Source organism: Vombatus ursinus, unplaced genomic scaffold (genome assembly GCF_900497805.2).
Source record: "Vombatus ursinus unplaced genomic scaffold, bare-nosed wombat genome assembly UNPS02008996.1, whole genome shotgun sequence".
NCBI lineage: Eukaryota > Metazoa > Chordata > Mammalia > Diprotodontia > Vombatidae > Vombatus > Vombatus ursinus.
This window is the reverse complement of record NW_020948774.1, coordinates 8,708,553-8,731,830: the sequence shown is the minus strand read 5'-3', so window position 1 is coordinate 8,731,830 and position 23,278 is coordinate 8,708,553. Positions and strand designations below refer to the sequence as shown.

At 38.7% G+C, this 23,278-nt stretch overlaps 3 protein-coding genes across 6 annotated transcripts in view; 2 read left to right on the top strand and 1 right to left on the bottom strand.

Moving 5' to 3' along the window:
• Nucleotides 1-270: 270 nt before the first annotated feature.
• On the top strand, nt 271-4,856 carry METTL23 (methyltransferase like 23). 2 transcript variants are annotated; one of them, XM_027850122.1, is made up of 5 exons: nt 271-707; nt 2,771-2,875; nt 3,949-4,186; nt 4,318-4,402; nt 4,691-4,856. In XM_027850122.1, exons 1-5 carry the CDS (start codon nt 591-593, stop codon nt 4,854-4,856), a joined length of 711 nt encoding a protein of 236 aa, XP_027705923.1. In that variant the 5' UTR covers nt 271-590. The 2 variants fall into 2 exon arrangements, with proteins under 2 accessions (XP_027705923.1, XP_027705924.1); XM_027850123.1 differs by lacking the exon at nt 271-707 and having other exon boundaries at nt 2,787-2,854; nt 3,945-4,186.
• On the bottom strand, nt 4,658-9,020 carry SRSF2 (serine and arginine rich splicing factor 2). 3 transcript variants are annotated; one of them, XR_003568101.1, is made up of 4 exons: nt 8,361-9,020; nt 7,538-7,848; nt 7,135-7,238; nt 4,658-6,524 (listed from the first exon to the last, which is right to left on the bottom strand). XR_003568101.1 is itself a non-coding variant. In XM_027850124.1 (3 exons), exons 1-2 carry the CDS (start codon nt 8,720-8,722, stop codon nt 7,545-7,547), a joined length of 666 nt encoding a protein of 221 aa, XP_027705925.1. In that variant the 5' UTR covers nt 8,723-9,016; the 3' UTR covers nt 4,658-6,524; nt 7,538-7,544. The 3 variants fall into 3 exon arrangements, 1 of the variants encoding a protein (XP_027705925.1); XR_003568102.1 differs by lacking the exon at nt 7,135-7,238 and having other exon boundaries at nt 4,658-5,923; nt 6,430-6,524; nt 8,361-8,684; XM_027850124.1 differs by lacking the exon at nt 7,135-7,238 and having other exon boundaries at nt 8,361-9,016.
• A 585-nt stretch (nt 9,021-9,605) lies between these two features.
• The window catches only part of MFSD11 (major facilitator superfamily domain containing 11), a 29,593-nt gene continuing 15,920 nt past the window's right edge, over nt 9,606-23,278 (top strand). Inside the window, exons 1-9 of the mRNA XM_027850119.1 lie at nt 9,606-9,960; nt 10,515-10,570; nt 12,548-12,655; nt 13,524-13,603; nt 13,722-13,818; nt 15,596-15,654; nt 16,213-16,357; nt 19,882-19,922; nt 22,397-22,462. Coding sequence (XP_027705920.1) covers nt 9,865-9,960; nt 10,515-10,570; nt 12,548-12,655; nt 13,524-13,603; nt 13,722-13,818; nt 15,596-15,654; nt 16,213-16,357; nt 19,882-19,922; nt 22,397-22,462 — 748 coding nt within the window. The 5' untranslated portion in view covers nt 9,606-9,864. The remainder of the gene's footprint in view (nt 9,961-10,514; nt 10,571-12,547; nt 12,656-13,523; nt 13,604-13,721; nt 13,819-15,595; nt 15,655-16,212; nt 16,358-19,881; nt 19,923-22,396; nt 22,463-23,278) is intronic.

The window sequence follows — 23,278 nt, the reverse complement described above, 5'->3', positions numbered from 1 at the left end:
CTTCCAGAAAATTCAGTTCACTTGCACCTCCCCTATCCGGAGCCTCGGATTGGCCAAACGAGCCCCTCTGGCACCACCCACAAGCCCCAGGGAGCTGTTCATTGGCTTTGGCGCCTTCGATGCACGCCCTCTGACCCCTGGTTCTACCGCCATGTTGGGAAGGTCAAATTGAAAGAGACAACAGGGCTAAGCCCTGAAACTGCTCTAACATCGTCGCCCCTCATTCTTGCTTCCGGTCTCGGCAATCTATTTCCGCTTGACATCTTTCTTTATGTTTCCGAGTATTCTTAACCCCGTTCACTAGTCTTGATCTAGTTTTGATCCATTTTCCGCCCTACCGCTTGTTCTTTTTGTCTTTTTCACGAATTCTGTTGCAAAGAGGGGTGAGACTCAAACGGGTTTGGGACCAATCTAATAACCATTTTCGGGGATGGGGGAGTAGCCGACACGTGGGTGCCTTAGACACGTGTTCCCGAATTTCACATTTAGGGTCCCATCTAGGTTGCTCGGGTCTCTGCCCCACTTCTAGCGCTTGAAGATTATCTGCGCACGTTTAATGGAGTGTTGGCTGTACCCTGGGCTCCTCAGATATGGCTCATCAGGCTACATCCCTGGAAGAACCTGTGGTTCGGACCCAGCGGTTCCGGTTCTCTGAGGAGGCAGGACCCGGAGGGAAAAGGGCGGTGCTGGAGGTCCACATTCCCCAGGTGGGTAGGCTGGCAAGATAAAGAGCAGTACTTTCCCCACCCCGGTGACTTTACGTTTCATTAGGCAGACCCACAGCAACCAGGAGGAGCCTCTGTTGGTGGGAGGCCTGTTGGTTGGCTGAGTGCTTTTTGGTGAAGCAGTTTAGGGCCCAGCAGCAAGTTCGTTTCTGTGTCCCATGTGGTGCAGTGGAAAGAAGTAGCTTTGGAGTAGAGGGACTGAGTTTGAATTGCAGGCCTGCCGAATTTTAGCTGTATCACCCTGGGCAAGTCACTAAACCTCCCAGAGCCTTGGTTTCCTCCTCATTCCGTTTTCCCTCTCTATGTCTTCTAAGTGGCTAAGTCCCATGTCTGAAATGCAATTCTTAAAACTACTCTTCCCCAAATTTTGTTCAGTCGTGTACAACATTTCATGATTCCCCTTGGGGTTTTCTTGGCAAAGATACTGGATTGATTTCACATTTCCTTTTCCAACTCATTCTACAAATGAGGAAACTGAGGCAAACAGGGCTAGATGACTTGCCCAAGGTCACACAACTAGTGTCTTGAGATCAAATCCCTTACCCAAATTATCTTACCTGTATTTATAGTCCCATTCTAACCTCCATTTAAGTTCTTTGGGGGTATGGACTGTTTCATTCTTGTCTGTATGCCCAGTACCTGCTGCTTAATACTGAGTGATAAAACAGGTATTTGGTATATATGTAGCTTTTTTGAGGTTTACAAAACACTTTACAGCCATTATTTCATCATATCCTCACAACCTGGAGAGGAAGGTGCCATTATTATTCTTATTTTATGGTTAAGGAAACTGATGGAGACTGAACTTAAAATTATTTGCTCAGGGTCACCTGCTATTGTGAGGCTGCATTTGGTTGAACACACCATCCACCGTACCACCTAGCTGCCTACTAGCAATGTCTAATCTTGCAGGGTTGTGGGGGAAATACTTTTTAATTCTTAAAGCACTACTTACTAGCAGTTAGCAACTCATTTTTAATGTAGTCTAAATGAGTAGCCTGAAGCTCCTGAAGTTTAACCAACATGTCAGTCTCATAGATAATACAAATTAGAGGAAGGATTTTTACCAACACACTGTGCACTTAGCCAGAATGTCTCTCTACGCAGAGGTGCAATGGTATATTGGGAAAAAATGTTGTATTTGTAGTTAGAACCTTGGTTCAATTTCTTACTTTGCTGGTGATTCACAGGGCTAGTATCCAAGGTCCTGTTTGAACCCAGGCCTTCCTGACTGCAGGCCCAGATCTTTGCCACCAAGTGAACAAATAGGCTGATTAACTTTTTGATGTAGTTTTCCCCCAGAAGAGACATGTGGAACATTGTCCTTAGTTTTTTTTTATTCAAATCCACAAAGCATTTATTAGGATTTAAAATGTATGTGTATATAGAAACATTTCTATATAATACTTGTTTGGTAATAGGTTTCAGTACTGCAAGGATGAACAGAAGAAGACTACTGACCATAGGGTGTTAGCATACCAAGGGTGTGGGGATAAAAGGGGGAAGGTCTCAGCACTGGCCTAAATGAATATTTGAATGCTACAAGTATGCTATTAATATGTGTATTTCAGCTACCCAATGCTATGTGGCACTACTAAAGAATGATTAATAGCTGAACAGACTCCAAAATACTTATGTAGTGTTTGTGCCCAGAGGAAGTTAGGAAAAGAGCCTTCTGAATATTTCTATTTCCTTAATAGGGCATGAAATTCCCTTGACAAGAATTCACCTTTTCCAGGATACTTGTTGCCCAGCTGACACCACACTGATGGTGATTCGTTACTAGTTCATATTCTTGGGAGTGACTTTCAAAAGCAAACTACACAGGGACTCCAAAGGTGGGAAACGTAGAGGTAGATGCAAAGAGTGGGGCTACTTGTAGGCTGGACTTGGTTTCCTACAGGACAGTAAACACAATTATCAAAGGAGCAAAAAGGTACTAGATTGTACTGTCAGAGTGCCTGGGTACAGCAGTTTTGTTTTTTAAGTCAGTTTTGCTCCACCTGGAGACTTTATAACCAATAAGAATGCTTTTGCCTTTTCAGGTTCTGCATTTCCAGTATGGCATGTATATTTGGCCTTGTGCTGTGGTCTTGGCTCAATACATTTGGTATCACAGAAGTAATCTGATTGGCAAAACTGTATTAGAGGTAAAAGTTTATCAGATTTTACAATCTCTAGTTTCCTTTCAAAGATTGGCAACAGAGCTTCTCCATGAGGAATTTCCTAATCCTTCTCCATGCTAACACATCCCCTAAAAATGTTTTTATACTTTATGTAATAGCTCTGTTATAGAATGTACGCTTCTTGAAGGCAGAGTACTTTCATTTTCGTCTTTGTATGTTCATAGACCCAGGCAGAATACAGGAATTACATCAGATCACTTACAAATCAGGAGCTTGCCATTGCTGTTGAATGGTAGGCTTCTATTAAGTTTTCTATTAAGACTTGTTTTGTTTCCTAAACAAAATCTTAAAAGATATTTCCTTAATATGGGAAGTTTTATGATCTAGACAGAGAACTTAAAACATCCTCAAACTGATTCTTACATTTCTATTGAAAATGAATTAACACTGCCACTCCATTGTGCAAGAGATTATTCCAGGTTTTCTTGCCTTCATATTCCATATGGCATCCACTGAAAATTGTGGACTGATCTGTATTGTCCTATAAATTTGGAAATTATCAGGAGACCCAACAGTTAAAGGGTTAGATTGTCACAGATGTTCTCCAGTGTTAACCACAAGTGACCTTGGCCTTTGCTATTTCCTAAATACTTTGGTACTTGTGAAGTAGTTTGTTGTTAAGATCCTCCAGAAATAGCATCTTCTGAATTTCCCAAGACAAGTCCACTATGTGGGCCTTACCCTGTAAGGCAATCTAGAAACTGCCTCTGTATAGGCTTGTACTACAGACCCATAAAAATCCTGGCCATAGACACAGGGTCATGTCTATCTACTCTTGTCCAGTGAGATAAATTGCAAAATACTTGGTGACGTTTACCCACTTGAGTTGTTAAACTGGAAAAAGACTTAAAACTTTCTTCTAGATTAGGCAGTGCACTTCCTCAATTGCGATAACTTCGTAAGGAAGGATAGTTTTTACTTACCTTCACAAGTTCAGTGCTTTTCATCACATTTGTCCAGTACATATACACACACACACACACATGCGTGCACGTGCCCAATTTTTCACATATAACTTTCTGAGTTTGCCATTTCAGATTGGAGCAGGGGTGAGTCTCCCTGGCATAGTAGCAGCAAAATGTGGTGCTGAAGTAATTTTGTCTGACAGCTCAGAGCTACCTCATTGTCTAGAAAACTGTCGGCAAAGCTGTCAGATGAATGATCTACCCAATATACACATTACTGGGCTCACCTGGGGTCAGATCTCTCCAGAACTGTTGGCTCTACCTGCCTTGGATATCATTCTGGCCTCTGATGTATTTTTTGAACCAGAAGGTAAGCTTAATTTACTACTTTGAAGATTCTTTAAAGATAAATCTTAAGTATTCAGGTATCAATTTAGTAAACTTAAATCCATATTTTATAGGAGAAAAACCAAACCTTTATTCGCTAAATTGTTCCTACAGACTTTGAAGATATTTTAACTACAGTGTACTACCTAGTACAAAGGAACCCTCATGTTCAGTTGTGGACTACTTACCAAGTTCGAAGGTAATCTAGAAAACATCATGCACCATTAAATTCTTGTTCTGTGCATTCTGGCTGTTTTAAGAGTTTAATAAGGGCAAAGAGTTGTTTATTAGAGTTACAAGCACACCACAGCAGCTTTGCATCTAGGTATCACTGTGCAAACTATATTGTAAATGTCATTAAAACTTAGAAAAGCACTTCTGAACTTTATAAACAAATTAAAAGGTAGCCTTGGCATAGTTACGGAAAAATTAATGATTGAAGGGGGGAGCCAACTGCATTGTTAAGAAAAACCTTTATTTTCTTTAGTGCTGAGTGTTCACTTGAAGCTTTGCTCTACAAGTGGGAGCTGCAATGTATCCATATTCCTCTGGAGTCTTTTGGTGCCGACAAAGAACATCTAGCAGAATCTGCCCTTCCAGGAAGACATACTGTTGAAATGATGATCATTTCTTTGGCAAAGAATGTCCTCTGAAGTGTTCCTATGTCTCCAGCAATTAAGTCCTATATGCTTCTTTTGAACAACATCACAATTCTGTTTTAGTGTGCTTGCTGCATAGTAAAGCCACTAACAAGCCCACCCTTCTCAGTAGGAACCAGAAATAAAAAATTGCAGAGTATTGTGTTTAAAAAAAAAAAAAAAAAGGGGGAAGAAAAAAAAAAGAAAAAATAAAAATCCTAAGTTGCTAACCATTTTGATGTTTATTCACTTGGCTCGGATAAAATAAAGCTTTAGTGTAAACCAAAGCATGCAACCACCATAATAAATTTTACCTAAGAATTATAAGACTTAGATCTTTAGTCCCAAGAGGATAAGTACTTGGTGACTTTCACCTTTGTAACAGGTGAAAACTATAAATGGCCAATGCAGGAGCTTTTGATAGACTACTTTGGTACCTTGGTTTTAGTAACGAACTTGGGTATGTGCCAATTTGACAGTACTACCCAATTTTAACTCAATGGGGAGAAAAAGGCTCAGTTGAAAAAAAAAAATAAAAATAATTTTACTTGAGTACAGTCAATAATGACATTCACAGGTTAGTTGTATAGGTCTTTCAAACTAAAAAAAAAAAAATTAAGACCAAGACATTGAGTTTAGAGAAAAGCTAACATCAAGAAAAATGTTTTAATTGTAAACTACAGAAACAGTGGTTATAATACAGATTATCATAAGCAAAAGATACACCATGTTATCAGTACTTACAAAGGAATGCTTTCCTTAATGTTACATTTTTCATATGCCAAGTTCATACATGAAGATGATCAGATTTACCATTTTTTTTGGGGGGGAAAAAAAATAAGGTGTGTTTATCATCAGCTAGATGTGCTCACTGTATGCTCCGTAATTTATATGCAAGGCCCGGGTGACTGGAAGTGCAGTTGTCAGGCATTTTAATAAACTGGACAGCCATTTGTTTCTGCACGACAAGGCATCTTTACACAGGAGCAATCAGGAGAAAACAGGAAACAGCCAAGCACTCTGCACTGCAACACGCCACCTTAACAGCTAACCAGCATTACTCAACTGCTACACAACTGCGCCTAGTGCACAAAAATACATAAGAGAAGAGATTAGAATTGTGTCTGGTAAAAGAATCCTTTCAAAAATTAAGTCCTCACCTGAAAAGTCTTATACAAATTTGGGCTCAGATACTACTCAGTATCTGAAAGTAATTAGTATTTTACAAACAAATTTACACCAAGGTTTTGTAGATTTTTTTTTTAAAGGAATGAAGGCAATGTTGAGTTAACTTCTCTTGATAGCATTAGGCTATTCAGCATGTAATGGCTGCATGTTTCCTCAAAACTCAGGAGGCCACAAATTAGGTTAAGGGAGTCTGTTTAATTTCAAACAAAATCAGCACTATATAAACAAAAATGAAAATTTACCTCAAAAATCCAAAGCCAATAATGAAATCTGTAGTCGTTCACTTCACTAAATTACAAGAAATTTGAATAACAGCAACAAAATGGCACATAAAATGAAGTTTGCCATCTGAGGCAGCTTAAAACAAGTTAAAAAGTTAGACAAAATGTTACAAAATAACCTTTTCAATAGCCAGTTGCTTGTTCCATGGACTCTTCAATGGACTGAATGTGGTCTTTCCCCCCAAGTCATCCATTATGTTGCTTTCTGCCGTATCTAGGTTTGAAAAGAAAGAAATTCAGCCAACTTTCCATACAAAGAACACCTAAGCATGTGGTTAACTTCAGGTCAAGTTCCTGGTCATGCTGGAGATGGCCTTACTAAAAAATTTTGTGAAATTTTACAAAGTTATAATGCTCTACACCCCCCGCACATAGTGTTAGGCCTAATTTAAGTTTTTACAAAAAGCTATATCAGTATAAATGTAAAGAAAGTCTGGCTTAAACTTCCTTGACCATGAACCAAAAATGAAGAGATGAAAAAGGCTGTATTCAAACCATTTTTACCTTGAACCCACTCTGTTTAATACCAACTAACTATGTTATTTTTGCTTATGTGGGAGAAATAACTTTAAAAGTCACTTAAGAATTAACACTTAGCTTTAAATCTGAGCTACTCAGGCCCCTTTACTTTTAAAAACAGGACCAAACAATTTGAGGAGTTAAAGACACACTATCCTTTCCCACCCTGTGTTCAATTTTATTTCCCCCTCAAATTTGGTGTTTAAGAAATATTTGCCAAATCCATCAAATTCCCAGTCAGTACAGCAACTGAGGAACTGAATGTTCTTTAAAGGATAGTGCATCTTTAACATTTAAAGACAAACCTGCTCCAACACACGCCCACAGAAACTGGTCCCTGGAGGATCAGCCAAATCAGTTAAAATCTGCAATACTGGCCAATATTCTTTTAGCAAACAGGAGACCGCAGCTTTAAAGGGGAAAATGCAGATGTTGGATAAAAACAGCAAGAAATAATCACTTTTCATTAATAGGTCTCTTAACAGTTTAACCAAATAGCCATTAATATCTAAATAAACATAATATTTTTTTTCTGCAGACCCCTGGCTTTGATATTACTCCCAAAGCTGAGTAAGCAGAACTCCTAACATAAGGAGTTTATTTTAGGTCAATTGGCTTAAGAACTACTCCAAACCCCACTTAAGAAAGTGCTATTGTGTAAATCTGTCTCCCGGTTTAGGAGATAAACTTTGGATCCTCAGACATTACCATGATCCTAAGATGAAACAGCTCCTTCCTCTTCAGGAGACTTGGGGGGGCTCTTGGATCGAGATCTAGATTTTGATTCCCTCTTCGATACCGGTGGAGGACTTCTGGATCTGGACCTGGATCTGGACCTCGACCGCGATCTGGAGACCGACGAGGACTTGGATTTGGATCTACGGGCCGACCTGGACTTGGAGGTAGATCGGGATCTGGATCGAGTACGAGAACGAGACTTGGAGCGGCTGTAACGAGATCGGCTGCGGGATCTGGAGCGACTCCGGCTTCGAGAACGGCTGCGGCGACGCCGCCTCGGGCTAGAGGCAGAAACAGGAATAACAGGCAGGGTTAGAAAATACCAAGTTCGGCCCCGCCCGCGTGCTCCCGCCCAGGCCGCCATTATCTCGCCCCACCAAGCGCCGCCATTTCCCCAGTCCGAAGGGGGAGGGGAAGCCTTCTCCCGGGGCCACTCTCCCCCCCGCTTCACAGGCCAGGCCAGGCTACACTCTGGAACCCCAGCGGTCCAGAATCTTGCCCCAAGACATTAGGAACAAAAGACCCCGGTGGAGGAGAGGAAAAAGGGACCACGTGCCCCCTCAGTCCCAGCCCCCGCCATCTGGGCCACCACGTGGCCCCTCGCGCCCAAGGGGGCACCTTCCGTGCCCTCTCCCTCCCTGCCTCCCGACTCCAAGTGGATAAATGGGGCGTAAAATCAGGCTTTGTCTGGAGACTTTAAAACCAAATCCAACTCACCACCCCTCCCCCACCGACCTTTCTTCCCCTCCCCACCACCCCAGAACCCCTGAAACAGTTACCGCCCGCCTTTTACCTGCGGCTCCGGCGTCCGTAGCCGCCTCCCCCATACCTGCGGGGCGGCGGACCCCGGCGGCTGTGGTGGGAGTCTGGCGGGCGGCCATAGCGGGCCATTTGCACCCGCAGCTCCCGGCCGTCAAGCACGGCGCCGTCCATGGCGTCCATAGCGTCTTCGGCGTCGCGCTTGTCGTGGAAGCGCACGAAGGCGAAGCCACGGGACTCCTTAGTGTAGCGATCACGGGGGATGTAGACATCGCCCACCCGGCCGTACTTCTCAAAGACTCGCCGCAGAGTGTCTGGCGAGGTGCGGTATGTCAGGTTGTCCACCTTCAGGGAGGTCATCCCCTCCACATCTGGGGGAGGACGCCCGTAACTCATGGCCGGCGAGAGCTCGGCCCGAAGGCTGCGCGCCGAGAAATCAACGCCCTGGGAGGGCCCGCGCGCGCTCAGCTAGAGGCGGCAGCGGCGACCCCGACGGTTCGCCGCAACTAGTAGGCTCCGGTAACCCTTTCTTTTCAGAGGGGCCTGCGGCGCGGTCGGTGGAAGGGGATTTAGAAGAACTTGGTCAGGTTTCACGACCCTCGAAATGGCTGCACGACCTTCCTCCTCTCTCACCTGAAAAGTAACTGAACGGGGCGCTACAACCCAGCGCCCGTTTATCACTCTCCTCACAAAATGGCGGCAGCGCTACCCGGAAATGAAAACTCTTGAGTCATTAGCTCCGCCCCTCGGCCAATCTGTGTAGTCCAATCTCCTCTCGGCCGCCCTTCGATTCCCCGCCCCCACCAGGGCCTGGACGTAGGAGCGAAGGCCCCGCCTGCAGAGGGCGTCGTTCGCTAACCGGGTGAGCTTGGCGGGAAAGGGACCTCCAGGGCCCGCCACACGCTTTTCCCGCCGTCCACCGGACGCTGGAGGACCCTTCCCCTGGAGGAGGGCGGGGGTGGGGAGGTAGGGAAGAGTGGTGGTGGCCCTTGGCTCCGCCCCGCCCGGCTCCGCCCCGCACCATACACCAGTGTAGGAGCTCCACGTTCACCCTGGCAGAGGCCCCAGCCCTTCCAATTGTCCTATTGGCCCGCTGCCCCACTAGACTCTCCCCTTCAGCTCCGGCCTTCCGGAGCCTCTGCCGGCTCCACGCCCCTTCACGTCCCCAGCCGAGGAGTGGGTGTGCCCGCCCCGGCCTATTCTCCTCAGGACTGCATTTCCCAGCGGCCCCAGCGCGCCCCTACCCGTGCCCCATCAGCTGACAAGAGTCTCCTGACTCGAGAGGCGCTCCCCGGCTCGGGGCTGGGGAGTCACAGCTGCTCCCCGCCAGAGCCCTGCGGGAAGGTGTCCAGTCTGCATGTGCGGCAGGAAGCCTCGTCCCCAACTCTGGAGGGGGTCAAGCCCCGCTGCCTCCGCCCCTCTCGTGACTGACTCTCAGCCCTAGAGCCCACCCTTCTGTTTAGGCTCTGTCACTCCTGATCGTTTGTCTCCCCAGGGATCTCGAGCCGGGTCTGTGCTGCAGCGAGAGCCGAGGCAAAATGTCCCCAGAATCCAAAAAGCTGTTCAACATCGTTATTTTAGGCGTTGCCTTTATGTTTACGTTCACTGCCTTTCAAACTTGTGGAAATGTGGCGGTGAGTGGTCCTCTATTTTCATCTTCAAATCTACCTGCTCGTTATGAGTCCAGTAAGCGTTGATGCACATGAACTATAACAACGATTCTAAATTACACCCTCTGCATCCTCACTCTGCCACTACCCACATCCCTCTTCTCTTTTCTTTTTTTCTCCCGTTTGTTATTTGGCTTGATTTTATGTGTGTCGTACACGCCGCTTATTCCTCCTTAAATGTGGGTGCTTAATCATTGCTGTCCCTTGTTCCTCCTTTGATTGTGTACTTGGGTAGTAGGTGAATTTGCCGTAGTTATTTTACTTTTTCATCATAGCATGTTCATTATTAGTACTTGGAAGGACAAGGAAATGAAACCCTCAACTCATAGTTTTAGTCAATTTGTGTCAACCATTTTGTTAACTATTCCTTCTAGTACTGTGGTCCCTTCCAGTGTTCTACACTTGTATTCATTGTAGGGTTGTGAATTCTCTAATGCTGTTTCTAGAAATCTAAAGTATAGCTTCCACAGAGGAAACTTGCAGTAGGCATTTAGTAATTCCTTTTGTTTTTCAAACAGCAAACTGTTATCAGAAGCTTAAACAGCACAGATTTTCATGGCAGTGGATATACCAGGTATAGTATACTAGTTCCGTTTGTTTTATTGAACTTTGGCCAAATCACATTAAATGATATTTAAAGCACTGAACTTGAAAATCAATTAGCCCAGCCACTTGTTAGTTATATCACCATTGGCAAATTGTTTAACCTCCCTGAGTTTCCATATCCTCATGTGTAAGAGTACTTGCATTGTATACCTCACTTCACAGGGTGATTGTGATGAAAATCTAAACTTCAAAATGCTTCATATATTAGTTTATAAAGGTGGTGGCCATTATCAACTATCATTGCTACTTGTTCCTTTCCATTTTAAAATCTGATTAAGGTCTTGGTTGGTCTAATTTTTTCCTACATATCAGTGTCATTAAAAAAAACCACATATAATTAGTACCCAGTCCTAAATGGGAGGAAATTTGCATGGTACCTTAAGCATTTCTCTACTTTCCCCATTTTTTTATGATAGTGACAGACATCTGGCGGTATTGGATAGAGCATTGGCCTAGGATTCAGGAAGGTCTGGGCTGTAATCTTGCCTCTTGCACTTACTGGTTGTGTAACCCTGGGAAAGTCACTTCACTTCTGAATGCCCCTAGTGCTTGGAAGTTACAGAACTGTTGTTGATCTGCCCCGGTAAAAAGAGCTAGATTCTGATAGAGTTTTCTGTTAGCAATGAAATCATAAGTCTGCAACAAAGTAGAAGTAATATTGCCTATTGCCTTTCATCAAAAGAAGCCTCCAAGTGTTTTTATAAATTTCTGTTGGGAAAATGTTTCAGTTATGAAATCATTTCCTAGAAGGGAACCAATAAGACTTTTACCTCAGACCGAAAGTTCTTAGGCAAACGTCCTTTTTTACAGATGGATGAACTTGAGTGGCATAGACTTGTTCAGGGTGCAAGTAAGTCATATTTGAACAAAGAAATACTATTAGCTTTTTTTTCCTGGAAGAAAGAACAAAAGCAGTATAGTTTCCCTATTGTTTGTGTATTTGAGCTCTCGGCAACAGTTCAGTTTCTTTCAGTTTTTAATATTTTGTCATTTACTTCTCCTAGGTTTGACCTATATTATATTAAGTAACTAGAAGCAATGTTGCCTGGTGTCTGGAGACCCAGGCCTCTAAGCCAGGAACATTTGGGTTCAAATCTTGTCTCTGATGAATACTGCTTGTGTGACTCTGGGCAAGTCACTCTCTGGCAAGAATATTTAATTGCTGAAAAGGTTCCAACCTGTATTGGTAGCAGTTCCCTCACCTGGAAGTTCCCTATAACCAAAGAAATCACAGGTCCAGTCCCTATGCCTATCTTATGTCAAGTAATAAGTATGTAATTGTCTGAAGTGATTAATAAGATAATATGTGTATAGTGCTTTATCCCAGTTAATTCTGAAATTCTTACTTGATTAACATTATTTTGTGATAACGTTTATCAGTTTTAAAACTAAGAGATAACTTATTTTGGCTTTGTAAACTAAGTTTAGACCCTAAAACGGAGTTTTTTAACTTAGCACAAATTGCATTCTAGTGAATATCCTTGGTAGCCAAAGCAAGTTATTCATTAGTAAGTCCTAAAATTTTGCTTGACCAGTATCACTGGTGTGCAGATTGTAGTTGTGGCAAGTGAAAATTCACTTTCTGAGTAACTGGGGTTAATATCCATGTTTAAAGATGTTAAATCAAGTTATTAGAGGGAAATTTTAGGCAGCATGGTATTAAGGTAAGTAACATGATGTTTACAAAGGAAAATTAAAACTAAGTATTCTTGATTTAGATAGCAATACCTTTTTGACTAGTGAATTCCAATTCACACCAGTATAGAGTAATACAGGCTGGTGGTCTTGTTTTTATAAGGATCTTTTAATGTTAATAGCACATTTTTCTTGAAAGAAAAATCTACAGTATATCCAAATTGATTTTTTTAGAAAGTCATTTGAAACTTCTTAGATGGCATTTCACAATTTTTTTCCTGTTTCTGTTTTTTTCCTGCTTTTCATGTAGCCTAGCAATTATTTATGGAGTGTTCTCTGCTTCAAACTTGATTACACCTTCGGTTGTAGCCATAGTGGGACCTCAACTATCTATGTTTGCTAGTGGTTTGTTTTATAGGTAAGTAGCATTATAGTATATCATTTATTTCATCAGAATGCCATCAACATCTTATAAGAACTTATTAAAAGTTCAAATGTTTTCTAACCTGGCTTGATGTGAACCTAACATCATTTTTTTCTAATTCTAGGGAGTATTTCATCAGTTTGGCTATATTGTACTTTTTGAGGCATTCTAGATGTTAACGTAATTAAGCCTTCGGGAAATCTTATACTTTTTCTCAGGAATTCTATAGTGTTCATTAATTTTTAATTTAAAAAATTACTTTGCAGAAAAATATTTGAGAGTAGTAACCTTTCAATGAGGAAATCAGGCCAATGAGTTTGAGTTAAGTGAAAATTTAGCCCAAAAGTCTTATTTAAAGCAACAAAATTTTATTGTGTTTAAGGACAGTTCAGTCTGGTGTATAATTCTTGTTCATTTGTTAAAAGGTTATGTATAAAAGAAGGGAAAAATAAAGTAAGGACATTTGTATTCGTTTTTTGTGTTACTGGTAATAGCTTGATATAGCAACTTTACTCATGGTATCTGAATTCTTTCCTCAGAGAGTTGAACAGAACTTCCACTGAAATAGTTTAGGTTGTTTTTAATTGACCAGAAGTAGATCACTCCTTGGTGACTAAATTTTTCAACCTCTCTTTGTTTTGCTGATCTACTTTTAGGAAGCCATTTCATCCAACACCTAGTTTATATTAATGACAGTAGCTATAGCGGAAATGAACAAATCACATTTTTCCCTTTTGGAAACTAGAGACATCTTAGAACTTAAACTTTAGAGGAAGGATTCACTCATATTGATTCTTGGAAGGCATTATTGGCATATTTTGAATATTATTTGAAGATAATAAATTGACCTGTTATATTTTAGCATATACATTGCCGTTTTTATCCAGCCTTTCACATGGTCCTTCTACACAGCATCTGTTTTCATTGGGATTGCAGCTGCTGGTAAGCATGGCTTTGTTTTCTTGCTCTTTATTTTTCTGGGGCTTATCAATGATATCATTTGTTTGTAAAATTAAGTGAATTAATCTCTTTTTTTGATTAACTTTGGTTTTCCTTTTAGTAATTTGGACAGCACAAGGAAATTGCCTTACAGTAAATTCAGACGAAAATACCATTGGAAGAAACAGTGGAATTTTCTGGGCACTGTTTCAGTCCAGGTAGAATTCTTATATGAAATCTTTTTTTCTTTGATTATTCAGATCTACTCAGCAAACTCATTTCTTTGTAATTCAGTGCTTAATTCTCATCAATTCCACATCAATTAATTTTGTCAAGTTTCCAGATATATGTAGCATTATGCTCAAGATTATAGAACAGGGTGAGGAACCTTTGGCCTCAAGGCCACACGTAGCCCTCTAGGTCCTTAAGTGGGGCACTTTGACTGAATCCAAACTTCCCAGAACAAATCCCTTTAATAAAAGGATTTGTTCTGTAAAACTTGGACTCAGTCAAAAGGCCACACCCAAGGACCTAGGCTACTTGTGGCCTTGAGGCCGAAGGTTCCCCACTCCTGTTATAGAATGAGTTAAAACATTCAACCTCTATCTCCTGGAATTCACATGTGCAATCACAAAGAAGAAAACACAAACATATAAAAGCATAAGATAAATTATATTAACCAAATTAAAAAGCATCACATGGTCATGCTGTTGTTATCTTTTAAGATTATCTTGGTATCACTTTCATGGACCTTTTCCTTTGTTTTGATAATTCATATGACTGTAAATGCAAATGTTTATATTGAGTCAGCTGGCATTTATTAAACACCTACTAGATGCCAGGCACTGTACTAAGCACTGAGGATACAAAGAAAAGCAAAAACAGTTCCTGTCTTCAAGTAGCTTATAGTCTAATGGCAGGACACTACATGTAAACAACTATGTACAAACAAGATATACACAGAATAAATTGGGGGTAGACTCAGAGGGAAGACCTTAAGATTAAGGGGGACCAGAAAGGCTTCTTGCAGAAGGTAGTATTTTGTTTGAAACTTGAAGTATGGTAGGGAAGCCAGAAGGTAGAGATGAGAAAGGACAGAATTCTAGGCCTGGGAGAAAGCCATTAAAAATGCCATAACTGGATCAAAGAATGTGTAGTGGGAAATAAAGTATAAAAAGACTGGAATGACAAGAAGGGACAAGGTTATAAAAGGCTTTAAAAGTCAAATAGGATTTTACATTTGATCCTGGAAGCAACAGGGAGCTACTGGAGTTTATTGACTAGGGAGCTGACGAGATTAGGCTTATGCTTTCATAGCTGAGTAGAAGATGGACTGAAGTGGGGAGAGACTTGAAGTAGGGAGGCCAACAGGAAGGCTATAGCAATAGTCTAATAGTGGTGTGTTGAGAAACTGGACCAGGATGGTGGAAGTATTACAGGAGAGCATGGGGCATAGGACTTGGCAACAGATGGGGTAAGAGAGAGTGTTGAGTCCATCTAAATTTAGAGCCTGGGTGACTGGGAAGATAATGGTTCTATCGTGAATATAGAATGAATCCCTAATTTCCCAGGTCAGAATGCCAAATGAAATACATATTTAAAATAATAGAAGAATAATTTCTTCATAGATTCTTGTAATTCAGAAACTTAACTTGTTTGCAAGTCATCTTGCTACAGAGTTCTAGTAAATCACATGATTCAGAATGAGTTTAATTTTCTTTGAAAGGCTGCCGTGAATCAGGTCACCAGCATATGACAAGAGATTTTGTTCCATTTGTAAGGACAGCACATTATTTCAGATCTCAGTTGTGAATTAAATTTTTCCAAGCGTGAAATGGAGGGGTCATCATTTTTCTTAATTATTACTCTAGGACTAGTAGAAAGTCTTGGGGAAAAAATACATATACCTTTTTTTTGTCTAAAAATACCTGAATTCACTTTTTAAAAATCTTAAGTAGTATTTTAATTTATCCTCTCACCTTTTTTTCCTCCCAGCTTGTTCTTTGGAAATCTTTACATTTATCTTGCTTGGCAAGGAAAAACTCAAATATCAGGTTTGTATTGTTTACTTTGTTTTTAATATACTGTTTAGGCCCCAGTGATATCTATCATTTGTTACTTTGGGCATTGCTATAATAAAACTTGGGATTCTAGATTCTTATTTTTATTTCTGAGATTTTTAACAACCTTAAACCAGCAGTTATTTTGTTTTTCCAGTAGAGTAGATTGCCATGCTTCAAATAGTACTAAAGACTTTAAAGTCATTGGTGAAGTTTTGTTGTGGGTTGAGGGTTATGCAAGAAATACTTGATACTTAATCAGGAGAAAATCTTTGTACTTTGTTTCTTTTAACTATTTTTGCATTGCTCTGTAACGACAAAATGTGATTTTCTTTTTTTATGTTTATTCCTTTGGCATGGTACCATGTCTGAAACATAAAGGCAAGAGTGGAATTGACATTTTACTTCTTATCCAAAGTTCATCAGGTTTTATTGATGCATTGAGCAAGTATTTTGATAATCTATCCTCTTAGCTGTTGTTAGCTTCTGTGGAAAAAAGTACAAATTTAAAGATTATTCATGTAATTAACACTGGCTATCTTTTTTCTTCAGAGAATGACCGAAGAACAGTTTTTATTGCTCTGACGGTGATTAGCCTTGTGGGGACAGTTCTTTTCTTTCTCATTAGGAAACCAGACCCTGATAATGTATTGGGAGATGATGAGTCCTCTGATAATGAAAGTCTGGAAGTCAACATGTAAGAACTTTGGCAATTAATCTTTTTTTTTTTTCCAAAGTCTGTATACATGTAGTCCAGGGATCACCAACCTCTTAATCTCTGGCTATCATCTCAAAAGTTAGTCAGTTCCAATAGTTAGAGGAAAGACAAAATGAAATTAAGAAAAAAGTAAGAAGAGGATAGAAGGATAGAATAGGAAGGATAGGAAGAAGAAGGATAGGAAATAGAAGAACTATTACATAAAAGACTCAAGTTCTGATCTTGTCTTCACCACTTGGACAAGTCGCTTTAACTTTTTTTGGGTGTCAGTTTCCTAATCTCTATAGTTACTCTCTAATAAAGGACACTCACTGAAATATACCTGAGGGATGATGCTTGATTTTCTTCATATTGGATGAATTAACTTCATTTATCAAGTGCCTGCTACATGCAAGGCACTATACTAGATTCTAGATTATATTGTACAGGCTTAAATTTTTCTAGAAAAATTTCAAATGAACACTGAATGTTATTTTGTTGTTTATTGAAAATAATGAAGTTTAAACTAGCACTTTTCAAACCATTCCTTCAAACTATAATCTAAAAGGAGATATATCCCAAATCATCTTATTTACTTACTTTTGTTCAGCTTTTTTTCCCCTGTTTTATTAAAGACTAACAAGTTTGGATAAATTCTACCCTTTGGTTTGAATGTTTTTATTGATGGTTTATATTTTGTTTTTTAAGAGTAGTTTCTAGATTTTAAAAGTCTAGATTGGAAGAAACAACATCAAAAATAATTTGAACTATTATATTTTTATTTTTTGTTAAATAGTAAAACTTCGAAGTATGTCAGATAAGTCAGCCACTAAAAGATTTAAAATTTTTGTTTGTCTTTACCATCCAGGAAGTTTATTTTAATCTGAAAGAGTTGGCTGAAGCATTTAATTTTTGTTTAGTTTTGTTGGTTAGAGATTGAAAAAGTACATGAAGAGTTTATGTAAGATAGAAAAAAGGTATAAATTTGTTTCAGATAATCTGTTTTAGTATTTTGAGTGTTCTTTTAGCATAAACCAGTAAAAAATAGGGGGAAAGAACTATAGTAAATACTGAATTTTGTCAAATCTTTGATGGCATATTGTATAGCAGAAAGGGCATTGGATATGAATTCTAGTCTTGGCTCTGCCACTAACTAGTCATAATTCATATTTTATATCATTTTACAGTTTGCAAAGCACTTTTTTCACAGCCCTTTGAGGCATACATACATGTAGTACAAGTACTCACTCCCATTTTATAACTGAGGAAACAGTCTCATAGAGGTTAAGTAATTTGCCCATGATTATACAAATCTAGGTCTTGTTTTATGCACACGTAAAAGGAAGGATTAGACAAATTTATCACTAAGATTCCTCCCTCCTCAAGATCTACAAAAACCATGTTCACTTAGAGATAGTTATTGAACCTCCTAATATGAGTTCACCCAGATCACTAGGGGGACAGGGAATCTCAGCCTTATTGTGAAACAATTCTCTACTCTGCGTCTTAGGCGCAAACCCGCCAAACCCAATATTTATTAAATTCTAAACATTTCTGCTTAGAGAAAGCTGGGTCCAAATATGGACAAGAATTACCCCCATATCCCTAAAAATTGAACACAAGGCATTTAGAGTTAAAATTTATAATATTTTCCAACACACTAAAAATTGAGCATGGATTTAAGAGTTTAGGTAATAGTCTAAGAACAGTAGCATCCTAGAGAATTGTTTTCCTAAAACTGTTCAATCTTTCCTTGACCATCCCCTCTAAGGACTCTCCTTGCCACTTAGTCAGAGGTGAACTTATTTTTCTTAACTGAAATATTAAGACTTAGTCCTTTTCATTATATGATCATTACCCCAGTCACTTCAAAGGAAAGTCTTTCCTTGGCTTATCAGCAGAGAGGAGTTTGGGAGTAGGTTAGAAACTAGAGAAGGCCTTTTGATAAGAATGATGTGAAAAGATTTCATTATGGCATGTTGTTTTAGAATTGATAGTTAAAGAAAAACATGATATTTTTCACTCAGATTAGTCCAAAGACCTTAGACTATACCCTGAGAGAAATGCTTTCTTGATATATTTAAAAGAGGGAGGAGAGAATGGGGAGTTCAGTTTAGTGTACTTCCACACTATGAATTCTTCAGTCATGGGATTCCTTGATAAGTGGAATTTCAGGAGGTAATTGGTAACCAAGTTCCAGTTAATTTGAATGTATTTGAAAAATGGTATATTATAGATCAATCTTGTTTTATTTCTGTTTTTAAGACTGAAAGATCAGAACTTAAGGTTGGGTCCTAATCAAAATCAGATTAGTTAGTATTTGAATTTGTGTAGCAGTAAAAAAATTTTTGTAGGAATGTCAAACTGACCTTTAAAGTTACAACTCTTAGAAAAGTATGCTTACTAACTCTTAAATTGTTTGAATGTAGAAGATGAGGTATGACTTTTTTTTTAAACTTCTTAGTGCTGTGATCAATTATTAGTCACATGAATGAATAACTACTTTTTCTGTGTTCCTCTATCCTTAATTTGAAAAGATCATGAAAAAATGTCAATGATTAGAACCCCTTCTATTTATGAAATGTGGTTTATGGATTGAGAGTACCATTTTTCTTAACTGGGATATATTGGTTGTAGCTAGGATTCCTGAAATACCTTCTGAGAAATATAAAGTCCATAGATAGTAACATAGCAAAAGATTGAATTATACCAGCTCCATGGCAGCTACAGTTTTCTGGTTGAGAAGAGAAGCTTTTTTGTTTATTAAATTACCATACCTTTTCTTATTAGCATAAGGGAAACAGAATAGGATAGTAAAAAGAACATTGACTGGCTTTGGAGTAACAGGACCTGGATCAAATCTTAACTCCATCACTATCTTTGTGTCCTTAGGCAAGTCACTTAGCCCCTCTGGGCCACAGTTAACTCATCTGTAAAATGAAGGGTTGAACTAAATGACCTCTGACATTTTCTTTATTTTTATCATACCAAGGAAACTGGAGTTCTAATTATGTGCTTCTTTTTTGAGCTTCCTAAAGGAGGCTTTATTGGTATAGTGATGAAAGGGATCCATTCCCCCCCCCCTTTAATTAAAGAATGAAGAATTTCACTCTCCATATAGAGAATCATGCATATATAAAAACAAATTTTGTTTACAAGGTAGTGAGAAAAATAATGTTTTTACGAATAAATTATTTTCGTGAATTGAAAATACTGCCTTGTTATAGGTTATATTTGACTAAGATCCAAATGAAAGTCAGCAGAAAGGTAACTTTATGTGAATCGTATTTTTTCAGAAGATTGAAGAACTAAATTTATGGAGCACAGTATATATTTTTGACTATAGTGGAATCATGGGCCTTCATGATACAACCTAAAACAAGGAACATTGAAGACTTGCAGAAATGTTTTCCAAGCCACTTAATACTTGGAATCTACAATTGTTTAAATGCTGTATTGAAACATGATGGTATTTTCTTTTGTTTCCTTGAAGACTGAAAAGAAAATCTTTTTTATTTAATCAGGTCTGTACAGAACAACATGACAAAGGCAGTAGATGCATTTAGTAAGTATTCTGTACATCTAAAATTAATGTTCAGGACCCTTTACCCCTCTTCCATAATTGTTTTGATACTACTATACAGCTTTCACTTTACCACTCATGTTATTCAGAAATCTGCTAGCTTGTCATCACAGAACATTGCCCCTTTATGACGTTTGTGTTAGGGCATAAGTTATTTATTGTATGTATTTCTTAGTTTGGTAGGATGTCGGGGATGATTTGATTGTGGTGATCACTTTTTGGCCTTTTGGCTAATATCAAGTGAGCTGCTTAATGATATTATAAAGGAGCTCTCCTGAAAATCAGTGTGTAGTGTGGTAAAAAGTTAGCTAATAGACATTTATTAAATGCCTACTATGTGCTAGGCACTGTGCTATGTGCTCCGGAAAGGAAAGGAAAAAGAGGCTGCCCTCAAGGATTTATAGGCTAATGGAGGAAACAACAGGCAGACAATTACGTATAAACAGGATATCCTGTATTGTATAAGAAAATCACAATGGAGAACATTACAGTCATGGGAGATAGCCAGGGAAAATGTCCAGAGTCAGGAAACAGTGTCTTGTTTGAGGAACAATAAGGTGGCCAGTGTCACTGGATTGAAGAGTATGTAAGGGTATAAGATGAAAAAAGACTGGAAAAGTAGAGGGAGGGGAGCAGATTATTAAGGTCTTTGAATGCCAAACTGAGGATTTTATATTTGATCCTGGGGGTGATAGGAAGCCTCTGGAATGTATTGAATGAGGGATGGGAGAAATGATATGGCCAAAACTGCGCTTTAAGAAGATGAACAATGTAGCAAAAAAATCTGTAGATTTTCACCCAGAACACCATGTGTTCCTGTCCCAGATCTGGTGCTTTGCAGTGTTCACTTAACCTCCTTCAATCTATTTCCTCATCGATAAATGAGACTTTAAGGTTATTTGATGTCATTGATGTACATACTACCATCAGTAGAGATTGAAATTACTTAAACTGCTGGTAAAAATTCACTTGAGTTGTGTAACCAAAAAATATATTACCTGGTTGTCAAACTGCAAGTGAACCTTTCTGAATTTAGCTAGGCTGGACCCCTAGTGACTCAGATCCATACTTGAAGACTTTTCTAGCTTGTTAAGACTTGTTACTCAGTGGAGCATTATATCTAAGTCCTTCAAGAACCCGTCACCTCTATACCAGTTAGGCATTAAAATAGGACTTTGGTGGAAGTTTGTGAGGAACCAATAAGGTGATATGTATAAAAGATGTCTGGAATGATACAGCTCTATATTCATTGTATTACCATTAATTACATCATAATTTGTGATCAGTTTGACCAAACATACACAGATCTCAGCCAGCCTATAGGAACTACAGATCACCCTCTCATAGTGCCTGAACAGGAAGTTCAAATATATTCAGAATTATTTTTTAAAAGAAAAATGTGTTTTATGTAGATTATTAAGTTATAGTGAGTGAAATTATGTTCTGGGAAAGTGTGTGTACTTGATTTAACATTCATCAGTCTTCTCTATTTATTCCAAAGGGCATTAAGACATATTCATTAGAAACGTCTGCCAGGGATTGCTATTCAGATTTTGAAGAAGTATTTTTCCATACAAACCAAACTGTAATTAAATAATTTATTTATTAGTCTTTTGAACTAGAGCTGTATTCTGCTGAAAAGTTGCTAATTTATTTCATATCTGTGGTATCTAGGTTATTGTAATAATTTCATTAAAATCAGAATACAGCAGTATGCCTTTACTTGTTCTGTCCCAAAGTAAACATTTTCCATAAAAGAATTTCTCTAATACCCATGTTTATGAGAACTAGGAATACTAAACATCAGCTCTTTCATCACAAATCACTGTTGAGTGAATTCAGTATAGTATAAGTCAGGTTTACACTAGGAGTTTATAGATGGGATTTTGATGAATGTACTGTGTGTCATGCTAGCAGTTATACCCTTTCCTCATTTCTAGAAATTTGGTAGTTGACCATGACATAATGTACATGAGAGATACTATACTGAAAGGCCCAACAAAGGTTCCTTACTGGCCTTCTTATGTACTTAAACATTTCAAATTTAAAAATTTTTTTCTATTCGGCCGCACACTTGAGGCTACATCAGAAGTGTAAAAAAAAAAAAACATTTTAAAAGAGGTAACCACAATAATGAGCTGGTATGTAGACCAAAAAATTTAAGGGTTGATATATTTGCAATATAGTTTTGACCTAAGCCTGGTCTATAAATTATCTGAGACTTCCCTTGGCGTGGTCGCATTATTCTAGTATACTGCGCAAGGTAGAATAAGATAGAATGAGTTCCTTAATATGGCAGGCCCTTAACATCACAACCATAATTTCTTCCTAAGTCATTTATCTGACTTAGTCTCAATCTTTGGTTCTGGTTAAGGAAATTTCTTATGAGAACTTCTCTTTAGCTAATACAAGTCTGATAATATCTCTAATACTTCTGATATCTCTCTTATTTCCAGAAAAATCTCTCAAATTGTGTGTCACTAAAGAAATCCTGTATCTCAGTGTTACAACTGCCTATACAGGTAAGGAATTAATGAGAGAGATGGTAAATATCTAATGATTCTAGGACAGCATTGTGGCACTAGATAAAGGTTCAGAAATAAATATAAATCCTTACATTCTGAAATAGATAAATGCAATAATTCACTGTGTAATGAGATATGCAAAGAACATCATAAGAGGAATATGTGATAACAATCCTTTTTTAAAAGAATTTATGATAATAACATGCTGATTATTTTACCTTCATGAGCCCCAAGGGAAGAAACTTGTCTTTAGAGAAATTAGAAACAAAGAAGATCTTTTAAAATTCAGTGTTAAAATGTTGTAGCCTTGGAGAAAATCCTGTTTTCTTACTGTTTTAAGTATGAAATTATTTCTTTTTTGACCGGTATAAAAGAAAATTGTGTTTAGTTTTAAACATTGTGTCGAACCTCCGAACTAAAATATTTAGCACTGTTTTTCTAATTTTGTCATTTTCCTTACTAAGAAAGGTTACTCATGAGAAAGTTGAAAAACTGTTTCATCACTCATTTGTGGTAACTATAGCAAAGCTACATACCTTGCTTATCCCCAAAACAAAGCTAAGAAATTAGTCTTGGTAATATTCTTGTATATTTGAATGATTTAATTTTATCTGAAGGTTCATACAGATGCCATTTTGTGACTAATGTTTTTCACTACATTTGTAGCACATCAGAATTGTAGATTAAGTGGAAAAAACATTCCTTGGCTGGGGATTAATTTTAACTTAAATAATATTTATCTTAACCATCCTTAAGCAGTCTGTCATTAAGTGCTTACTGTGGGTCAAGCTGTGTACTAGGTGCTGGAGATAT

Bases quoted from the DNA above. Each gene is read 5' to 3' on its own strand.
- METTL23 (XM_027850122.1), top strand. From the start codon at position 591: ATGGCTCATCAGGCTACATCCCTGGAAGAACCTGTGGTTCGGACCCAG. The intron at 2,876-3,948 runs GTAAAAGTTTAT...TTGCCATTTCAG, and splicing joins TTGGCAAAACTGTATTAGAG to ATTGGAGCAGGGGTGAGTCT. The intron at 4,403-4,690 runs GTAATCTAGAAA...TATTTTCTTTAG, and splicing joins ACTACTTACCAAGTTCGAAG to TGCTGAGTGTTCACTTGAAG.
- SRSF2 (XM_027850124.1), bottom strand. From the start codon at position 8,722: ATGAGTTACGGGCGTCCTCCCCCAGATGTGGAGGGGATGACCTCCCTG. The intron at 7,849-8,360 runs GTAAAAGGCGGG...TTCTGCCTCTAG, and splicing joins TACGGACGCCGGAGCCGCAG to CCCGAGGCGGCGTCGCCGCA.